This window comes from Pocillopora verrucosa, chromosome 2 (assembly GCF_036669915.1).
Source record: "Pocillopora verrucosa isolate sample1 chromosome 2, ASM3666991v2, whole genome shotgun sequence".
Lineage (NCBI taxonomy): Eukaryota > Metazoa > Cnidaria > Anthozoa > Scleractinia > Pocilloporidae > Pocillopora > Pocillopora verrucosa.
Window position 1 is genome coordinate 13,882,900 of NC_089313.1, and position 18,355 is coordinate 13,901,254.

Genomic DNA, 18,355 nt, shown 5'->3' on the forward strand with positions numbered 1-18,355 from the left:
AATTACACAGCCGGTAGCGCTCGTGTGCAACATGAAACGAATACTGTATTCTGATTGGCTTCCCGAGCGGGTAAGATGGGCCCATCTTGCCCGCTTGGGATTACCCGCCCTCATCCCGCACAAGTCAAAAATTTGCGGGCAACGGACTTGAGAAAGTTTGCAATATTTAGACAACGTTGGCGATGAAATCGTAAAAAGTGACAGAAGAAAGTCAAAACAAAGGAAACACGCACGGCTCTCGTGAGTTTATTGTGCTACAAACACAATCGGCTTTCTCTTCCGGTTCTCGAAATAAACATGTCATTCTTGATTCTTACTATATCGAAATCGTTTTTTTTTTTTTTCCGACTCCTTTATTGAATTCTCTGTTCATAAAAACCCATGAACAGAACTCGGCCAACGTGCAACCATCTCGACCTCACGCTTGGTCAATAGCGCATATGTATTTCCATCATAATTAAGGTTAAATTCTCTCAGCTAACCGGTGTATTAACCGGTACATTAACCGGTACGTTTCGTGAACACTACTCCAGCGGATAGCGATTTATCTAACGGAAAACACTATCCATCCGCTGAATAGCTGGACCTAGGTGTATAGGCCCAAGTTAACGACCCAGTTCGGCAAAGTTCCTTCTCTCGATCTCGCGCGAAGATTTGCAAACCTCATAATAAGTCAAACGACGTACTTTCTCATAATCAGAACCTTATCATACGTAACAAAAAGCGATGACAATATCAAGATATATCTCACACAGTTAACATTGGAGGGCAAATAATTTTAATTCCTCACTTGTAAATATGGGAATTGCTTAAACTTAAATCGATTTCCTCTATATTTTTCTTTCTCTGTCATAGTACTTTTGAGGAAAATACAAATAATCGTATCGGCGTTCTACATTTATCAAAATGTACATAAGTCTGCGCAAGGGTCGCAATGAATGTTCCACAAGAAAATTTTCTACAGCAAAATTGGATAATAATTGCAAATGGTACACGAAATCCGCAGAAACGGGGTCAATGTGCTGAAATTAACTCTGTGCTAGAGTCAAAAGGCCTTTAAATGGCAAGAATTTAAAATACAACGCCGCGGGGAAAAAAACCAGTTTGGTCTGTTGCTTATTCACATATGCCCTTCATATTCGTTTTTGTGAATCTTTCAGCGTGTCTGTATGGCTACAAAGTGATAGCAGTCGGGTCAACCCGATCTCACAGCTTAGTAATCTCTCCGTCACGGTAGCACGTAATAGGAAGTTAACCTTTACACTTAAAAGAGGACCCGTCCAAGAAATCTTTGAAATACTAACGGGAAATAAGTAGGACTTGTAAACTTCCTGGAGAGACGTATTACTAACGAAAAGGAAACTGCTTTCCCCGACCCAAGTGCTTAGTAACTTTGTAAAACTATCATAAACAGCAACAAAACATCTACCTTCGTCTTCTGTGGCGTTCTCAAATATGTGTCAATTATGTAAAGGAACAAGGAAATTTCTGGAAGTTTCTCAATAAATGCCAACCACTGGTGAGCTTAGATTACCCTCATCTACTAACGACAATTTCTCTCCTAAAAGATTAACGATCTGGTTTTTGAGGGGCCAACCCTTGATCAAAAGTCGTATCGACATTACTTCTGAGCAAGGGCTGGCGTTTCCGGCTTTATCAAGTCATAAATAACAAGAATATGAATTATAATCTTCCACTTGTCTAAAAGATCAGCCAAACATGTTCATGATACGCTTAATATCTCGTTTTCCAAACTATAGTCATACTATATGAGTGAATTCGGTGACTACCTCTGATCATCGATTAGTAGACAAGTAAAAGAGTATGACGGCGTTTCCCGCATCAGCAGTCGCTATGTTACATGAATAAACCTAACTTAAACTGACAAATTTTATATCATACGTAGTCTTGGAGCCACAACGAAACAGGCCCCGACCCCACCCCACTGCATTTTATGTACATCGTGTAGCTTATGGTCTGCCTTCCGGAGCAGCAGCCAATAGAATTTCCGATGCAGTTCGCGCGTGCTCAGCAGCGACCACATCACCAGGACTTCTGCTTCGCGGTCCCAAGCCAGGCAGTGTTAGTCCCAGCATTCCACGTGGAGGAAGAAATCCCGGCATGGCTGGCGGGTGTGTAACTGCTGACATGGCGGAACCACCGAGGTACGGGTTCGCCAAGGACCCTCCATGTGCAAAGAGAGAGGGAGGGGCAATGTGAGGATGAGCGTGGCTGTGGGGAAGGGAATACGGGTGGGGATGAGCATGAGGTGGGGGGTATAGACCGATACGGTGCGGCACCGGAGGGCGTACTGCAAAACGAGCAAGGTCGAATGGTTCGCGAGGTCTGTCTCTGTCCTCGTAAATACTCCGTTTGTCCATAAAACTCAAGACGCCATGTGAATGGCCACCACTATGTCTGTCACTTGACAGAATAACAAGATCGTGATCCTCAGAAGATCTTCTGTCACCAGGTAATTTGGGCTCTTCCCTCCTACCACTTGAAAGAACACTGCTGACTGTGGCAGAGGTCGATAAGCTTCGCTCGCGCTCGAACGAGCTGCGCATTTCCTGCGCAGAAGACGTTTCCGGTTTAGGTTCTGTGCTTGTCAGACTGGCGATGTTAAAACCAGTCGAGTGAGAATGTCTGATCGGCGATCTTCGTCCTTCAACGGGCTTATCTCTGTCTCGAAGCCTTTGGCTACTATCGCCTTCCTCGTCAGAGACACGAAGTGATGCACGCTCCCTCTCCTGGATTTTTCCTGCCAGGAGGTTTCCTCTGTCCCTTGCATCGGGTATCCCTCTCTCCTTATCTCTATCTTGATCTCGATCGCTACTACGGTCACGTTCACGGTCACGTTCACGTTCGCGTTCGCGTTCGCGTTCTCGATCACGTTCCCGCTCTCTTTCACGCTCATTTTCTCTTTCTTTTTCTCGTTCCGTCTCACGGCTCAGCCAGGAATGATAGGATGCTGGACTGCTTGACATACGATTCCACTCGGGTTTCACTCCATGAACACTGCTGAAGCTAGAACCCAGGCCTAGTGAGCTGCCCAGTCCGCTGAAACTACTGTTCCCGATGCTTCGAAAAGGACTGGAAATAGATGCGCCGAGACCCGATCTCAATCCCCCAACGGGACTACCGCCAAGTCCATAATAGCAGGCGGGGCCGCCGGAATGCCTACGGATCCCCCTGAGGTGCGCAATACCATGGTTGGTACTGTGGGCTGTAGGAATGGGAGTTCCTGTCAGAAATGGACCAGCAGCTGCAGAGGAACAGAAGTGAAGAGTAAAGGAAGGTAAGTCATATGAAATGGAGTTAAAGCTACCCACGAAGAGTTCGAATGAAAAATCACCTCATCACAGGAAAAAGAAGGACCGCTCTCTGAACAGGGTGCTTCGATCAAGCTGATGTGGACGTTTGTAGAAGCAACTACAAAGTGACGTGTCAGCTGTGAGTCAATCTTGACTAGTGTAATTGTATTGTAATATATGTATTGTAAGTAGTGCAAAGTTAATGTAGTATAAACATCGTGTAAGACGCAAGTTAGTGTAAGTACATATGTAAGTGTAAATATAGGGGGAAAAAAAAAAAGGAAAAATAAAAAAAAAAACAAAAAAAAGAAAAAAAAAAACAAGTGCCGTGTATAGTAACATTTAAATCCGGTGCAAGAGAAGAGTAACGGGGACGGACAAGAGTAAATACTACATACCAGCAGAACTGGCAGGTGTAGTGACTGGACTAACGGCTCCTGGAGCCATGGACGTGATACGGCGCGCTTCATGATTGCTGGGCGTGAGTGCAGACGAGAGGCAAGTGCAGATCTACTGATGGGCACTTGGTCTGGTTTAACATGAGGGTCTTTGTGCAACTCTGCCTGACCCTGAGAAAAGCGAAAAAGGAAAATGAGGATTAAAGAGACCTGACCAGGTTTAAGTGGCAACAATGTTGACCCCAGTTCCACAGTTGTTCATGTACCACAAACAACAGTCGTCGATGACACTACGCGGGAAGGTCACGATAAAACTCAGTGTGCAACACAGGGAAATGTTTGCGTGAAGATTCCTCGTCTCTGCGACAGAATTTTTGAGCCCAAAACAACTCCAAAAAATTTCAAAACTGGTTTGAATTGGGTAATAAAATGAGAACGAGAAATCAAATTGCGGGTGACTTGTTGTGGGAAACCAAAACTCGCGCAGTGGTTTTACTGGAGGACTTGGTCGCCCAAATTTTTGCCCCCCCCCCCCAACCATTCGCCTCGCATTGGTAATCTGATTCGTGATGTATAAATTCAAGTAGGGAGAACATTTGTCAAGACACTAGGGCTTTTTTGTGCCTTTTCACGTCATTGATTTGACCCAAGTTGTTGCCTGCTCCATCGCTTCGCATCGAAGCTCAATGGGGGTCTTACCTTTTGCTGATGATAGTGAAATTTGCCAATGCTGTCTGAACCTGTGCTGCACACCATTTCACCAGGTTTCTGTGTACCGGGGGAAAAGACAAAAAAAGTAAAACAAACAAACAAACTCGGATCAATCATGGAAACTACTCAACCACAACAATTATAGAAAACGTTTCCATCATTAAGAACTTCAATCTAAAAAGAAAATTTGCAAATAAATTATAGCATACTACTACTACTAATAATAATAATAATAACGACAACAACAAGAGGAACGGAGATAACAAGGTTTCCCATGAGGTTCCAAAGCAAACGTTCAAGCGGGTTATGCCCTTCCCCAAAATGTTTTCTCAGGACGGTGTTTCAAACGACTTGCCAAGGAACAAATCAAGAAAGAATTCGCATCTCTATAAAAGTCGTCGCTCCTATTAAATTTGCAGTTCGATGACTAGTCTAGTAAAAACTGGATTCATAGCGAAGAGGAACGTAATGAATGCGAATTTTCCCGCTCATTTACAGAAAAGATTTAGAGTCGTGAGAAATACGTCCTCAATAAACATAAACAGGAAAAAACAGTACCCTTTGGTATAAGAGGGGGAGGGTACTGGGCTGTCTGAGCCAACAGGAGGGATTCCAAGCTGGTGTTTTGAAAAACCCCAAAACAACATAGCATACTTAAAGTACACAGCCGCATGGAAGGAAAAAAACACTCCAACTATATGAGGGGGGGGACAACATCCAAAAAACTACATAGGCCTTCTCTGCCATCGGGTTGGAACTCTTTCAAACTCATACAATTCCCAGGCATTTCCAAGTATCTTTTTGTACTGTGTTCTTTGCCCTATGGTTGTGAAACGGCGAATATCAAAAGAAGATGAAAAGAGATTATAGGTCGTTCGGCATTTCATTAACTTTCCAAGCTTGGACAAACTTGATTATGATTCATTCCAAGACTTTCCAGATTAACCAAAAACCTGTAGAGTCCCCCGAGTGAAAATGCACTCAACCTTGATGACAATTAACTCCCTGCTCGCCCACTGAAAAGTATATTTAGTAGCATGCTCAGCTGAAGGGTTTCTCAATTCAGCGGCAGAGATCTCAATTGAGCCCTTCGAGTGACAAAGCCGACCGGAAAAAGCTCTCACGAGAAATCTCACCAGCATCACAGTCCAAATTCATCGATCTGGGTAAGCAACAGGCATTTCAGAGGTACGCACGGTTTACTAAGGATAAACTGACCTTCAACTTTACAATGAAAAATGACCTTAATCCCTTCCAAATCGGGTCACCCTCTCTTCTTATTACTATCTCAATTTCCTCCTACTTACTCTGCGCCCTCTCAGAAACGCCTGCTAATTGTTGAATAGCGGTCAAGGAGCGCCCACGCTATTTCCATCACCCTCACATCGCCTCTCGTTCAAAACGTCCGTGCCTTTTTACGTTCTTTAGTAGGGAGTTTAAGTTTTGCGCTACGGCGACGTGGGGTGAAACGTTTCCTCTAATAGTTTTCGCCGATAGCTTTATGCGTTAACCTTTTCTGACGGTAAAAAATCTTCAACTTCGGCATACAATGCAAATGTATGTCGAGTTCAAAGTAAAACTGTTGACTAAATCGCCTGTCGAGGTTTCCCCTGCTAGGGGAACAGTAAAAGTTGAAGATTTTCGCGTTCTTATTCTGTATGGGACGGCTAAGAATTGTACAAAGTTTTAAACACGCCGTATTTCGCTCGTGTTTTTGCTCATTAGCTCTTTGTCTTCTTACGTTCTCGTTGTCGTCGCCGTCGTGGTTTTCTTGAAGTCCTAGAGTTTTTTGGAGCACGGAAGATAGGATAGGGAGGCACCATATATATTGTAATTTAATGTGAATCAGCGAAAAGCCTTGCATGCCACGTATGAGTGAAAGTGACATTACACTTTTTTTTAAAAGTTGGTAACTGACAACCCTCCCCCCCTCCCTGTTCCGCTCAAGTCCAACCCTTTCTCTCACCAACCTCAAATTTTTCATACGGCAAACGAAACGGTGGACCAAATAATACGCTTAAAAAATATATCAATGGCCCATCTACTCAACACGGACAGACAGGATTCAAACCAGATTGGGATACCTGTGGTGGTTGCCACCGGCGCACCGTTGCTATGGACATGCTGATGTTGAGGCTGGTGCGGATTGGAGGTTGGTGATGGTGTTGATGAGACTCGTAATGCATGAGCTGAGGACGGACTCATCCCGGGAGGGACCCTGTCGGCTGCTTGTGACTGCAGGAAACGGTTGTTAAGCTCGTGACGGAGAAATTCAGGACCTGCAAGGAGGAGATTGTTAACTTTAGCAGATACATTTGAGGACGCCACTAGATAAATCCGTAATGTGCCTATGGAGCCCAAACAAGCTGTCTGTTGAATTTACTGGTTTTTTTTTGGTTTTTTAATCTTTTCTCATCATTTTTTTTTCACCATTTTTTGTTTGCTTTTATTCTTAATCTTTAAATTACTTTTGCGGCCTACGAAATGCCCGTTCCAATTGAAGGAGTCCACCAAACATACTTACGACAAAGTTAAGATATTCGTGTTCAACAAATTAATATGCGTGGGTTCATATTCCCATTGTGCACACTTATGAAGAGCGTGAACGTGTTGAAGCGTGGGAGAGGAAATGTCTCGTTGGACAACATTTAAAAAACGGCGTTGAAAAGGTCTGGAACACTTAGTTCTCAGGTCAGCTGTTTGCTCATAGAGATCTAAGAGCACTTGGGAAGTTTGAAGAGCACTCGAAATTCTAGACATGCCAGCGGCTACGCCTCGAGCAACTCTTACGTATTTTCGTTGTTTCCAAAATTACCACCCATCACGTCTAAATGAACAACAGCTGACGCATAAGCAAGTTTTTTAGTTCTTTTTGGAGAGGGAAAAACATTTAAGACTTCATAGTAACGAAAAGGCAGGAAAATTATTTGGGATGCAGAGGATTGACAAAAGTTAAAACAAGACATGACTAAGCTTCACTAATCTGACAGATGTCGCCTAAACTCTCCTCTAAACGAGAACACAAAAGTTCCAACTGTCTTGATTCCACATCGATAACATATCGAACTGTCATCTAATTCTTCCCTGAAGCACGAATTGGTATAACTGACACAAAAAAACAGCAATAGCAAACATTTGATGCCGGGAGAGGAACATTCTAGTATGTCCACACTGTTATTTTCCATACTTTAGAGAGGAAACACGAAGCGAGCGTGCGTGACCAAGCGCGGAGCGTGATTCGAGCGCGGAGAGCGAGTCCAACCACGGTGCGTTTCCTCTTCTCCTTCATCACCCCTCTAAATTCGCGTTCTGAAAATCTACCGCGGCGATTTTTTTTTGGCCTGCGCTCTAGAAGATGATTGAAAAGAACGGAAATAATATGCACAGACAAGTGCTATTCAATTCCACGAAGGGTTCAGTATCTCATCAATGTGCTACAAGCACATGTCAAACCAGTCGTTAGCGTCTTGGCGGACATGCATGCATACCCTAGATTTCCTATCCACTACCCTCAACTAATTCTGAATTTTCGTATCGTTGCTCTCGCTAACTTCCTAGCCACACATTACGAACTGAATGAACCAAACACGTAACTTGACTAGTGCAGCTTAAAGGTGCAGTATAAACTTCTAAACTAAAGTGCATGACTCAGCACTAGCTTCCACGCCTAACCCCACCCCCTGTGGTCCAAATGCTCTTCCTTGAATAAAGGAGGGGGTGGTGTGAGGTCATGTGGAGCCCGTGTCTGAATCCTGGTGCATTACTTGGATACGGAAAAGGTGACTCGCCAGGCGGTGGTCCATGAGGATATCCTATGGCGCCGGGGTGGGGATGGAAGGACGGAAAGTGGGGGAACAAGCTGCCATGATGGGCGTGTCCAAAGGTGGGGGTCATGGGGTGACTCATGGTGGTGGTGGTCGTCAGTGCCAAATGTAAGCTTGTGGAAGCACAACTCGAACCATGGCTGCTGGGACGTTGGGTTGTTACAGTTGAAAAGGAAGAAGACGTGGAACTGAAACATGAACAGACAGAGCAGTTGAGCAGTAGGCGGGTAAACTTCGTTGATGAGTGAAAAATCAATACGTCTCTTGTCCAGCTAACTGATTTATAAAGCTTAGATTGTGTCTCAGGAAAAATATCTCAGTGCCTCTCCAAGGTTAAACAGTACTGCCTGAAATATCTTACAAATTGGTTATAAGAAAAGACAACCCTGACATAACAAAAAATTTTCTGGTCTAATTGAAAAGAAAATGCATGACAGTCGGTGAGAAAAATTACTATTTGGATCTTGGGAGTTAAACGATTAAACGAAAGCTAATTGGTGACGCAGAAAATAAGCAATCACATATACAAATACATAAATACTGAACAACTAAGATATTTATAAAATACAATTATAATTGCAATGTTACAGCAGCTTAAGAGTACATAAGTATTACGTTAAAACATGCCTTAATTCTTTACACCCTAACATGAGCAGGCATATTCTCCATAATGTTCTCTTTAAATTTCCTAATGCGCTGACAAGGAGGATTCATATAACATCCTTCAGCATCTTTACTTAATGACTTTTTCCTGTATTCTCATGACCTTAATGTTTGATTTAGGGTGCTATTGTAGGGAGAAATTAGATGCTGGTCCCTCTTAGGGGTTAAAGGGGTCATCACTAACTAACCTTGTCCACTCTGATGGTTTTGGTACACTCTTCTCCACCTCTTTATCTGTCATTTCAGTACTGCTCGGTTTGGTAGTAGAAACTGTTGTCTTCACACTCAACAATGAACCTTTAGGAAAATAACATTTCAAATGTTGGCAGTACTGAACGAAACTGTGGCAAATTTGTGGCTAACCCCCCCCCCCCCCCAAATAAAAAGACTCAAGTAGTTCTCCCGTCTAGTTGCCATGGGTTAGGCTAGTGAAAAGAATTCAGTAATTCTATCACAAAACACACATTAACTGGTAATTTTACTTCATTCCCATCATCAGCCCAGTTGACAATGCATGAATACTGTGGAGAGAAGTAAGCATTTCTAGACGTGACATGGGTCACACATAAAATCCTAATTGACAGTCATAAGTATCATGGACTAAATATAATCTGAAGCTCAGATTAACAGAACTTTCCCATAAATTAACTGCTGCCTCCACTATGAGGAACAGGTGGGTGTCAGGGTATCCAGGGACTTCCACTGTGACCAAGAGAGACCCCAAGACAGAAAACCACCCACATGGCTGGCAAATCCCCACAACCCAGCAACCAACCCCAACCCCAGCACCTATAGGAAGGGGTGAGGTGAGGTCTGGGGGGGGAGGTGTGGGGCACTTGAAAACAACCCCAACAAAGGTGGTCAGGAATGTGGGGGAATAGAAAGTTGCTACTAAAATACAAGCCTGCTGTAATAAAGTTGCAACATTCCACACAGGCCTGTTGTCTGACTTAATTTACTAAATAAAACTCACAATTTTGTTAGAATATATTTAACCACTTACTGTTTGGAGCAGATGAAGTAGTTGTGGATTCATTATCAGAGATCTAAAATGCAAAAGAGCACTCTGTCATTTGAGCTTATTTACAACAAATATACAAAGGTGAAATTTTCTTGCTACCTAGGGTGTCACGATTTCATTGCACTAGAGGAGAGACACACTTTTGGGTCAGTGGGTAAAAAATTATTTATGTGGTAAAGCAAAACATTTCATGAAAATATTGTGTCAACATGAAACAAGTATCTTAATCAACTGAAAAACTGGATTTCCCAAAATAAAACATAACATGGTATATTGAGTTTCACATTAATTTTGTAAAAATTTAAAAAGTATAATGTCTACTAAGGAAAAACCATGCCACTTCATGGTATTATACAGGACTGGGTCAGAGAATTAAACCTAGGACTAAAATTATTACCAAGTTGGTGATAACTTTACATTTTTGGTTTCATACAAGGGTGGGAGCTTTCTAGAGAGTCTGGTACATTTAATTTAATGGGAAGTATGGCTAGCTTGGAAAAGTGCAGCAGCTGACAAGTAGGCAAATTAAAAACAAGATGGTTGACTGAGAGAGGGACAATTGTAATTCAAAGTAAATATGTCAAGCCCTGGATCATCAGTATGTAAGTCATAACACACTCTCCCTCCTTGTTGCTGTCAACAGCGATCTCAAGAACATTTTTAACAAGAGTCTGCCATTAATGGAATTGTTAGCTGTTTCCATGAAATGGGCCATTCAAATATCATAGATAAAATCATTACAAAAAGCTGTAGGAGGTCTAACATAAGTGGCTAAAGCAGTTTAGTAACCAGCTTTCATTGGTACCTTTGTGTTAATCAAATTACCTTCAGGCATTTTTGCTGTTCTGAAAATTTACATACACAATGGCTGAAAACTGAATTCACTGCCTTGACTCAACTGCAGTTTGCCTCTACCAAAATTGACATTTAAAGATGATTCTTACCCTTTCCCCCTCACTCTCAGTATCACACTGAAAATGAAGAGAAAATACAAAAAGTTACAAGTTGACAAATTTGAATCATAAAAGTAACTCTGAAAGGAAATCATAAAGGACTATGCATGCTGATGTTTCAGCTGTACACTAGCCTTTAGAAACACATGCACAGCAGAAAAGTAAACAAAAATGATTCAACTGAACAAAACATACCCAGTAACCTTTGTCTGAACTTGCAGAGTCTGAATTGTCCTGTCGAAAGATCAATAAAAGATCAGAAAAAATTCATATGCTTAACAAGTTTAAGACAATGTTCCATGAGAGAAAATTCAGTTGGCCCAAAGGAAACTACGTATGAAATCCAGTTGAACTTCATAACCTGTTCTGTGAAATGCGAATTGATATTCCTTCAAGCATTTATGACTGATTGTTAGTCATGTATAATCTGACTCCCAAATACCCTGTAGAACATAGCTTGCGACAATATGCTGGTGCTTGAATAGAAAATATGACAGTATTTATGGCAAGAATCAAAGGTTGTATCCATATCCAAATATGAATAGGTACACAGTAAACTCAATCATGCCAGAAACTTTCAAATAAAGTGAAAAGTTTACTTTTAGAGTGACAGTAAATAAATAATACACCTGGCACAGTTAATCAATGACTCCTCTCAATTTACAGTAACTTTAGTCATACAACTCCTGACCACTGCTTATTTGACTTCTATGTCCACTCAAACCATGTTGCCACACAAACCCTTTCTCTTCCTGTCCCTCTCAGGAGGACTTGTCTCGTAGAAATATGTCATAAATTATTTACCCACCCTTCCTCTTTGAACTTAAGACATTTTTCATTTATACATCCAATACTTTTAAGTTTCCACTCCATTCAGAGTTACAGATAAAGTCATATGAAATTTTTTTCCAATGCAATTATTGCTCTCCAAACTCTTCAACAAGCAAGGCATAGGCTTAAGACACACAAAAAAAAAAAGATTTAACTATGGAAAATATAATTGTACTACTCACGTCACTAGTGTTTGATCCTTTTTCTCGCTTGGGAGGGAACCAAGAACCCTCAGGTTTCTTCCTCTCTACACCTGCTTCATCCTCTGAATCTGTGTCTTTAGGTTTAGGATCATGATGCATCTGATCAATAAAAAAGTTACACATATCAGTGAGTCGATTTAAGATCAACAATCAGTGGAGTTAATAGGTCCAAAAAAGTTAGCCATAGTACTAGATACATATAAACTGTGGCACTACTGAGCGCTACAAAGCACTACTGCTGAATCATTTATTAAGATCAGCAGAACAAAGCAAATGATTGCCAACTTAAGAAGCTTTGATTCTGGAATGAGTTCTCCTTGTCAGTACCAGAGGAAATATACAGAGGAGATTAAGGACAATCTGGATACTGGTGTTTGGGCGTAACCAGTTGAGTGGTTGGCCACTATTCTCTTTTGACAATCCACATATTTATGAGCCAAAGATGACAAAACAACCAACTACTTCTGATGACTTTTCTATTTACATGTAGCATAGTTTGAAATGCAACAGATTGTTCAAAATTGGTTTTTGCTAGAACAAATTTGAGTTTTTGTCCCTCTAACACAATCTGCATGTACTGGCCACCGAGCAAATTGATTATGCTTCCAACATTCAAAGTACAAGAACAAACAAAATACAAGATAATGCTGCTAAGGAAATCATAAGTGTTTGTCCTCCTAATTTAGATTGCTTCTATGCTGATAATGCAAGCAACACAAGGCAGGGAAAAGCATAACCTTACTTTAGTTGCCAACAAAGTTGTTCACCTGACAACCTGTCATCTTACATTTCAATAACAGCTTGGATCTTACATGCCACTGACATTCAAGTCAAAGACAAAGAAGGTTATTTATGAAAGATTTTACATAACTGCAAAGAGCATAGGGAAAAGAGTTATCTGAGTCCTTCTCAAAGATTTCCAACCCTGCTAGTTCCAATTTAGAGTTCTGATTCCCCATCAACTACTGAAAATTTGTAAAAGTACAGAGTGTCCAAAAGCAAGATTTTTTTCCTAGGACAAGGAAGTAAATAAAGGACCATGATCTAGAATGGCCACATGATGAAATCACTTCCAACTGTGACAAGCTTCAATTGCTTATGAAATGAAACCAGCTTCTCATATTTCTCAAGATATAGTTCTTAATTTTACATATATACCACTGAGAATAATTGACCCTTCAAAAAGCCTGACCATTGCTTCATTGTGCACTCAAAGTCATTGTCTGTGTCACATGATCAAAACATCAAATGACAAAAGTCTGATGACATACTGTACAAGTACTGTTATGGCTACCACTCTTGAGAGTCATCCTCCCTTCAAGTCAATTTGCCACACTACTACCAATTCTCTGATTCATTCTTTTCCATTAAATTTGATACTTCAAAGTTTCTACATGTAGTTAACAATTTTGGATCATAGAATATCACCACAAGCTGTTTAGACTAATGCAGGGAGGAAGGAGGAAATAAATTTGCAAGCTTGCTGCATTAATTAAAAGGTACTATGTTGCTTTGTTTGTGATATAGTAAGAGGCAAAAATTCCCAATTAAGATCTTGCAAATCATGAAAAGATGTGGACCAAGCTTTCAGTTAAAAATAACCAGGATTAACTACCATTAATCCTGGATTAAGAGGTTAATCCAAAGATCAATTTAACTTGTACCAAAACATTTTTTACTTTTAATTGTGGAAAGTGTGCCTATGAAGCTAGCTGTTAGTAGAGGGTTGGTTGGAACCAAGACAAAACTAAAGAACAAAATACAAAACAAGAAGTCTATTTGAAGAGGTACAGATGTAAAGGAAACAAGCTTCATATTGCAGATTAACTTAGTCATGCTTTCACAAAAACAACCTAACAGTGATATAAATAAAAATTGACCTACTTCATTGCACACCAGTAAGATCTAGTACACAGATTCCACCTCACAGAGAGAGAAACCTAACTTGGTCTCAAACTCTTTTAATTTGTGGTCACTAAATTTATGTGGGAAGATGTTTAGGCGTCCATTGTGATCAAATGAAACAAAAGCTAGGTCAAACTATACATTATTAACAAGACAGCAACTTCCCACCTCTACAAGAATATTCCAGTGTGCACAATAATAATAATTTGTCAGAGTTTGGCTTTACCGTGACATTATGCTTTGCTTTGGTCAATGACTGTTATCATCAGCAGTAAGAGGTGAAGATGTTTGTTAAAAGCTTAATCTGAATGATAAGCATTCCAGTGTGGAAAGACTTGAATCAGCTATGGCTTAAGAAAATAAACAACTGCCCTTCTTAACTGATGAAACTTGAAACTCTTGGATAGGAATTACCTTTTCAGCTGCTTAAATCCCAACATGAAAGTATAGAATTTTATCAAATTGTCACATCTTTGCAATAGATAAGACAATTCTTTTATATCATTCACCTACCCTGTACATATAACACACTCAATGACAGAGAAAAATATATCAACTCGAAAAATTCTTTCCTCACATGTAGATGTTTGCCAGAGGTCTAGCTGTACTTGAAATTGAATTCAAACAAAAAGGTAAACAGAGTAATTGGCATCCCACATTGTATAACTTTCTGTGGTTTCAGCTGTTAATTGGAATGACAACAGATTTTTTGAAACAGGAACAAAAAACAGAGTTACAAATAACACACAAATTTACATCTTGGAACACCTGAAGTTTGCAACCAGACAAACAGAAAGACATACCACTTTACCTGATGTTATCAAAATAAAATAACCTCCCCCTTAACCGACAAGAAAGACAGCCATAAATATGCATGACTAATTTTAGTCCTAACTGGTTTAATTACTCAAGGTTCTTTGATTATTTGGCACGACGAGCCTAGCATGATATTTCCATCAAGAAAGACAGCTGTCCAAGAACATATTTATTTCCCACAGTCATAATAATTCTCATCAGTTTTTCCCCACCACTTTACCTTCAAAATCTTACACAGCCACATAACACTTTGCTACAACTAAACTATATATGAACTTCTGGAAAACAAATTTGACAAGTAAAGTAATAACAGCTTTACAAGGGGACATACCCTGGATCTACGTTTTTCAGACTTTCTTTTCTTCCCATTTATTCCATTTTCCATACTTCGCTTGGAGCTTTTGTGAGATCGGCGTCCATCAACAAGTAGCTCGGGTTTGCTGGGTCCCTTGGACTGCAGGAAAATATGAAATGATATTTAAATAAACTATCTCACGATAGTTTAGCTTTTACTTAGCTTTAATACCTTATGGTTACTTGCAGCCACTGAAAATTGACAAATTATTTCTGATCTTAAATTGAACAGTTTCAATCAGACACCAAGCTGCTATATCACAACAAAGTCATAATTCATAATGTTACAGTTATTGACCCAAAGATGTACAGGATATATTTGTCTGTGAGCTCCTTAAATTCATTATACTCAAAAATGAAAAATATTAATAGCCTGGTGCAAATTTTTGTCACTTTCAATTACTACAAATGAGAATCTACCTGCTAGTAAACAGAGGAGAGAATTCTTAAGACATTTGAAGTTAATTAATATTGAATAACACAAAGATTCAGGCAAATCCATAGGCTATCTAGTATCTTAAAAACCCACACAATGGAGAAAGCAAAAATTTAAACAAACCAAACCGTTATTGAACTCCATGCACAGTGACTATTTCACTCGATGATTTAAAATAATTTTTCTTGCAAAATTAGTACCTCAGGAGAAGCTGTGGATAGCAAGTATTTTACACTGCTAATGTATGTCATCACAATGGACTGTTGAGAATACAGACTAAGTTTTTACAGCTAGTTATTAATAGCAGAGTCCAAAATACGAAGTAAAACTGAAAGTTTGCACTTATCAAGACACTTAAAGTGATAGTGTATCTAATTTTTGTTAAGACTCAGAAATATATTGAGCACTAATGTCTTAAAAACAGCCTGGCACACAGCACTTTTTAAAAAAATAAAAAGAAAGTGTGTTGCAAAATTGTTACTTTCATGTCAATTGCACAGATGCATTATCTGTTAAATCACAATGCTTCATCGATCCAGTTCGCATGTTTTATAGCACAATTGATTGCCACAGAAACAGAGAGTGGTCCAATTCTATTCAAGATAAGTTCTTCTAAGCCAACACTCAAGGTCTCTCAATAGAAAGACAGATATATTGGTCTGGAACCTGGGGATATTGTTCTTTCTACAAACAAGGAAAGTCCTCGGGGACACTAAAACACACACGAGTGGTAAAAAGGTACAAAACTAAACAAAGCTGGTTTAACAAGAGAAAACGCAGTGAACGAGATTTGCAGTTCGAATCAGCAAACCATTAATAAAATTTCTTCTGTTTATCACGAGCTCTTTAAACAAACACTACCGAAACATTACGAAGGAATAAATATTCAAAGGCATCTGAGTTAGGATAAACTTGCATTTCTTTCCCTTTTTTTTTTTCTTTTCTCATTAATGCGATATACCCGTAGAAGTGTTGGTGGATAAGTGAGAACGACGTGAAAAATTTTTAATGTAATGTCCTTACGCTGCCCTTGGGAATATTATTCGCTTTGTGTTATTCGATGTGTGGATCACACTTTAAAAATGACCTTTCGTTTAGAGTCTGGCAAAAAGCCATGAAAAAAGGAAATTCGTACGTAAAAACTATATGACTACGCCGTTGAATCTGACAAAACCCAACTCAACTAACAAGGGTGGAATGTTTGTTAATAACTTAATCCAATCATCTGAAAGAGTTTGGCTGTGATCGTTGCAGTTTAATCGCTGAATATTTAATACTGCTTAAAAGGCAAGATGTTTGGCCACAATACTGAAATTTAAACGAGTATTCGAAAGCCACTTTTCACACGAGGAACCGAATGAATAGATTTATCGCATAACTGTCTGCATTAAAACATTGGCGTTCCTTGACGAATTATCAGGTTTACTCTTGACCACGAAATGTGGTCAAAACACACAGACCCGTTAGCTTCTCCCAGCTTGAAAGCTAAACGCAAGATACACGGGTTTCGTGTCTTTATAGAGAATGCCGGAAGGAATGAACACATGTAGACTAAAAGAAAGAATCTATCGCAGTTTTAGAAGATAACGGGCCAAACTTTGAGCACTATTTCATTCTCAACACGCGAAAATGGCCCGCACGGGCAATCGAAAATCATTTGTGGTCTGCTCGAGGTTTACTTGCTAAATTACAAGCCCAAGTATATCACTTAGTAACAATGATACCTAGTAGACTACAACACATAAGAAATTGTTCATGCGTGGCTTTTATATATTTAGCGTTGATATCTCCTTGAAAATCTCTCCAAGAACCACCTCTCAAAATCGGCACGAAGACCGAATGGGCTCGTTGAAAGACAAGCGTTTCGCGCACTCTGAATTCGGCGCATTTTCAACGATTACGTTCAAATCTCTCATTTATTTGCCCTTCCTTAGACTTAGACGGAACGTAGCTTTACCTCGGTATTAGCGATCAATTGAAAATTTGACATTTATGGTAGTAGGAAGTTCTTGAAGCTGAAGCTCGAGTGAATTGTTGCGAAAAGTAAACATTGTACGATCTCCGCTTTGGCCGCCCTCTGTACACAAAATGGCTAAAGGACGAATATTTTCAAAACAACGAATGGTATCAATCACATCTATCACGGATAAAAACGTCTGGTTTGCATGCGACCGTACAAATGCCGCTCGACTGAGTCGGTTTTAGTTTGGCAAATTCGAGTGTTTGTGACACCAAGACGCACAGAGAGCCCGTTGATCGACCTGTTACTGTTAATAGTTTGATAAAGAAGGCCGCAAATAGTTATTATTTCTACCTACCTCCAACGCTTCCAGCGACGAATAAGAAGAGATGGCAAATCCGTCAATAATGTCCTCCTCAGGAGAAGTAGAACCTCGCCGCTTGCGATTCGCTTTATTTCGGCTTTTGCCATTTGAGTTGACTATGGCCGCGTGCGAATCGTCACCATCCATTCGCACTAGTTCGCCGTTCTCGGCTGCTTTCCCCTCGTCGTCGCTCTGTGTCGCTTTCTTAACTTCCTCATCTTTCATTTTCACCTCCTCTGTTACATTATAAGCCCTCAAGCCTCTTGTGCGGTCGAGAAAGGCGTCCCAAACTCCTTGATTCTGGTCAGCTGTGCTGGAGTATACCGAGCGAAGTCAACGAGTAGAAAGTGAGTGAACTGAGCCGAGTACAGTTAACAATATCAGCAAGGTGCTATTAAAATACTTTAGGGGAGGGGAGGTAGCGTGAAACATTTGGCTGCTTATTTTTTGTACCATATAGTCTGATATTGTTTATCAACTAATCACTTAAAACGCTTTACAGACTATAAAATGTAAAATATCATTTTCTGTACAATGCAATTTATATTTATAATGCATTCCGATACTCAATCTTTAAATTAACATACCCTCTCCCCAGAGAA

The 18,355-nt window shown here is 40.2% G+C and overlaps 1 protein-coding gene across 1 annotated transcript; it reads right to left on the bottom strand.

Moving 5' to 3' along the window:
- Positions 1-755: 755 nt before the first annotated feature.
- LOC131790123 (autism susceptibility gene 2 protein homolog) lies at positions 756-18,086 on the bottom strand. Its single transcript, XM_066162466.1, is given in 19 exon segments — positions 756-3,154; positions 3,157-3,197; positions 3,199-3,265; positions 3,713-3,790; positions 3,793-3,883; positions 4,412-4,438; positions 4,441-4,480; positions 4,982-5,043; positions 6,500-6,576; positions 6,579-6,615; positions 6,617-6,702; positions 8,188-8,435; positions 9,099-9,207; positions 9,914-9,956; positions 10,876-10,902; positions 11,080-11,118; positions 11,898-12,017; positions 14,971-15,093; positions 17,748-18,086. Coding segments are annotated over 19 exon segments (2,730 nt in total). The 5' UTR covers positions 17,979-18,086; the 3' UTR covers positions 756-1,970.
- Positions 18,087-18,355: the final 269 nt, after the last annotated feature.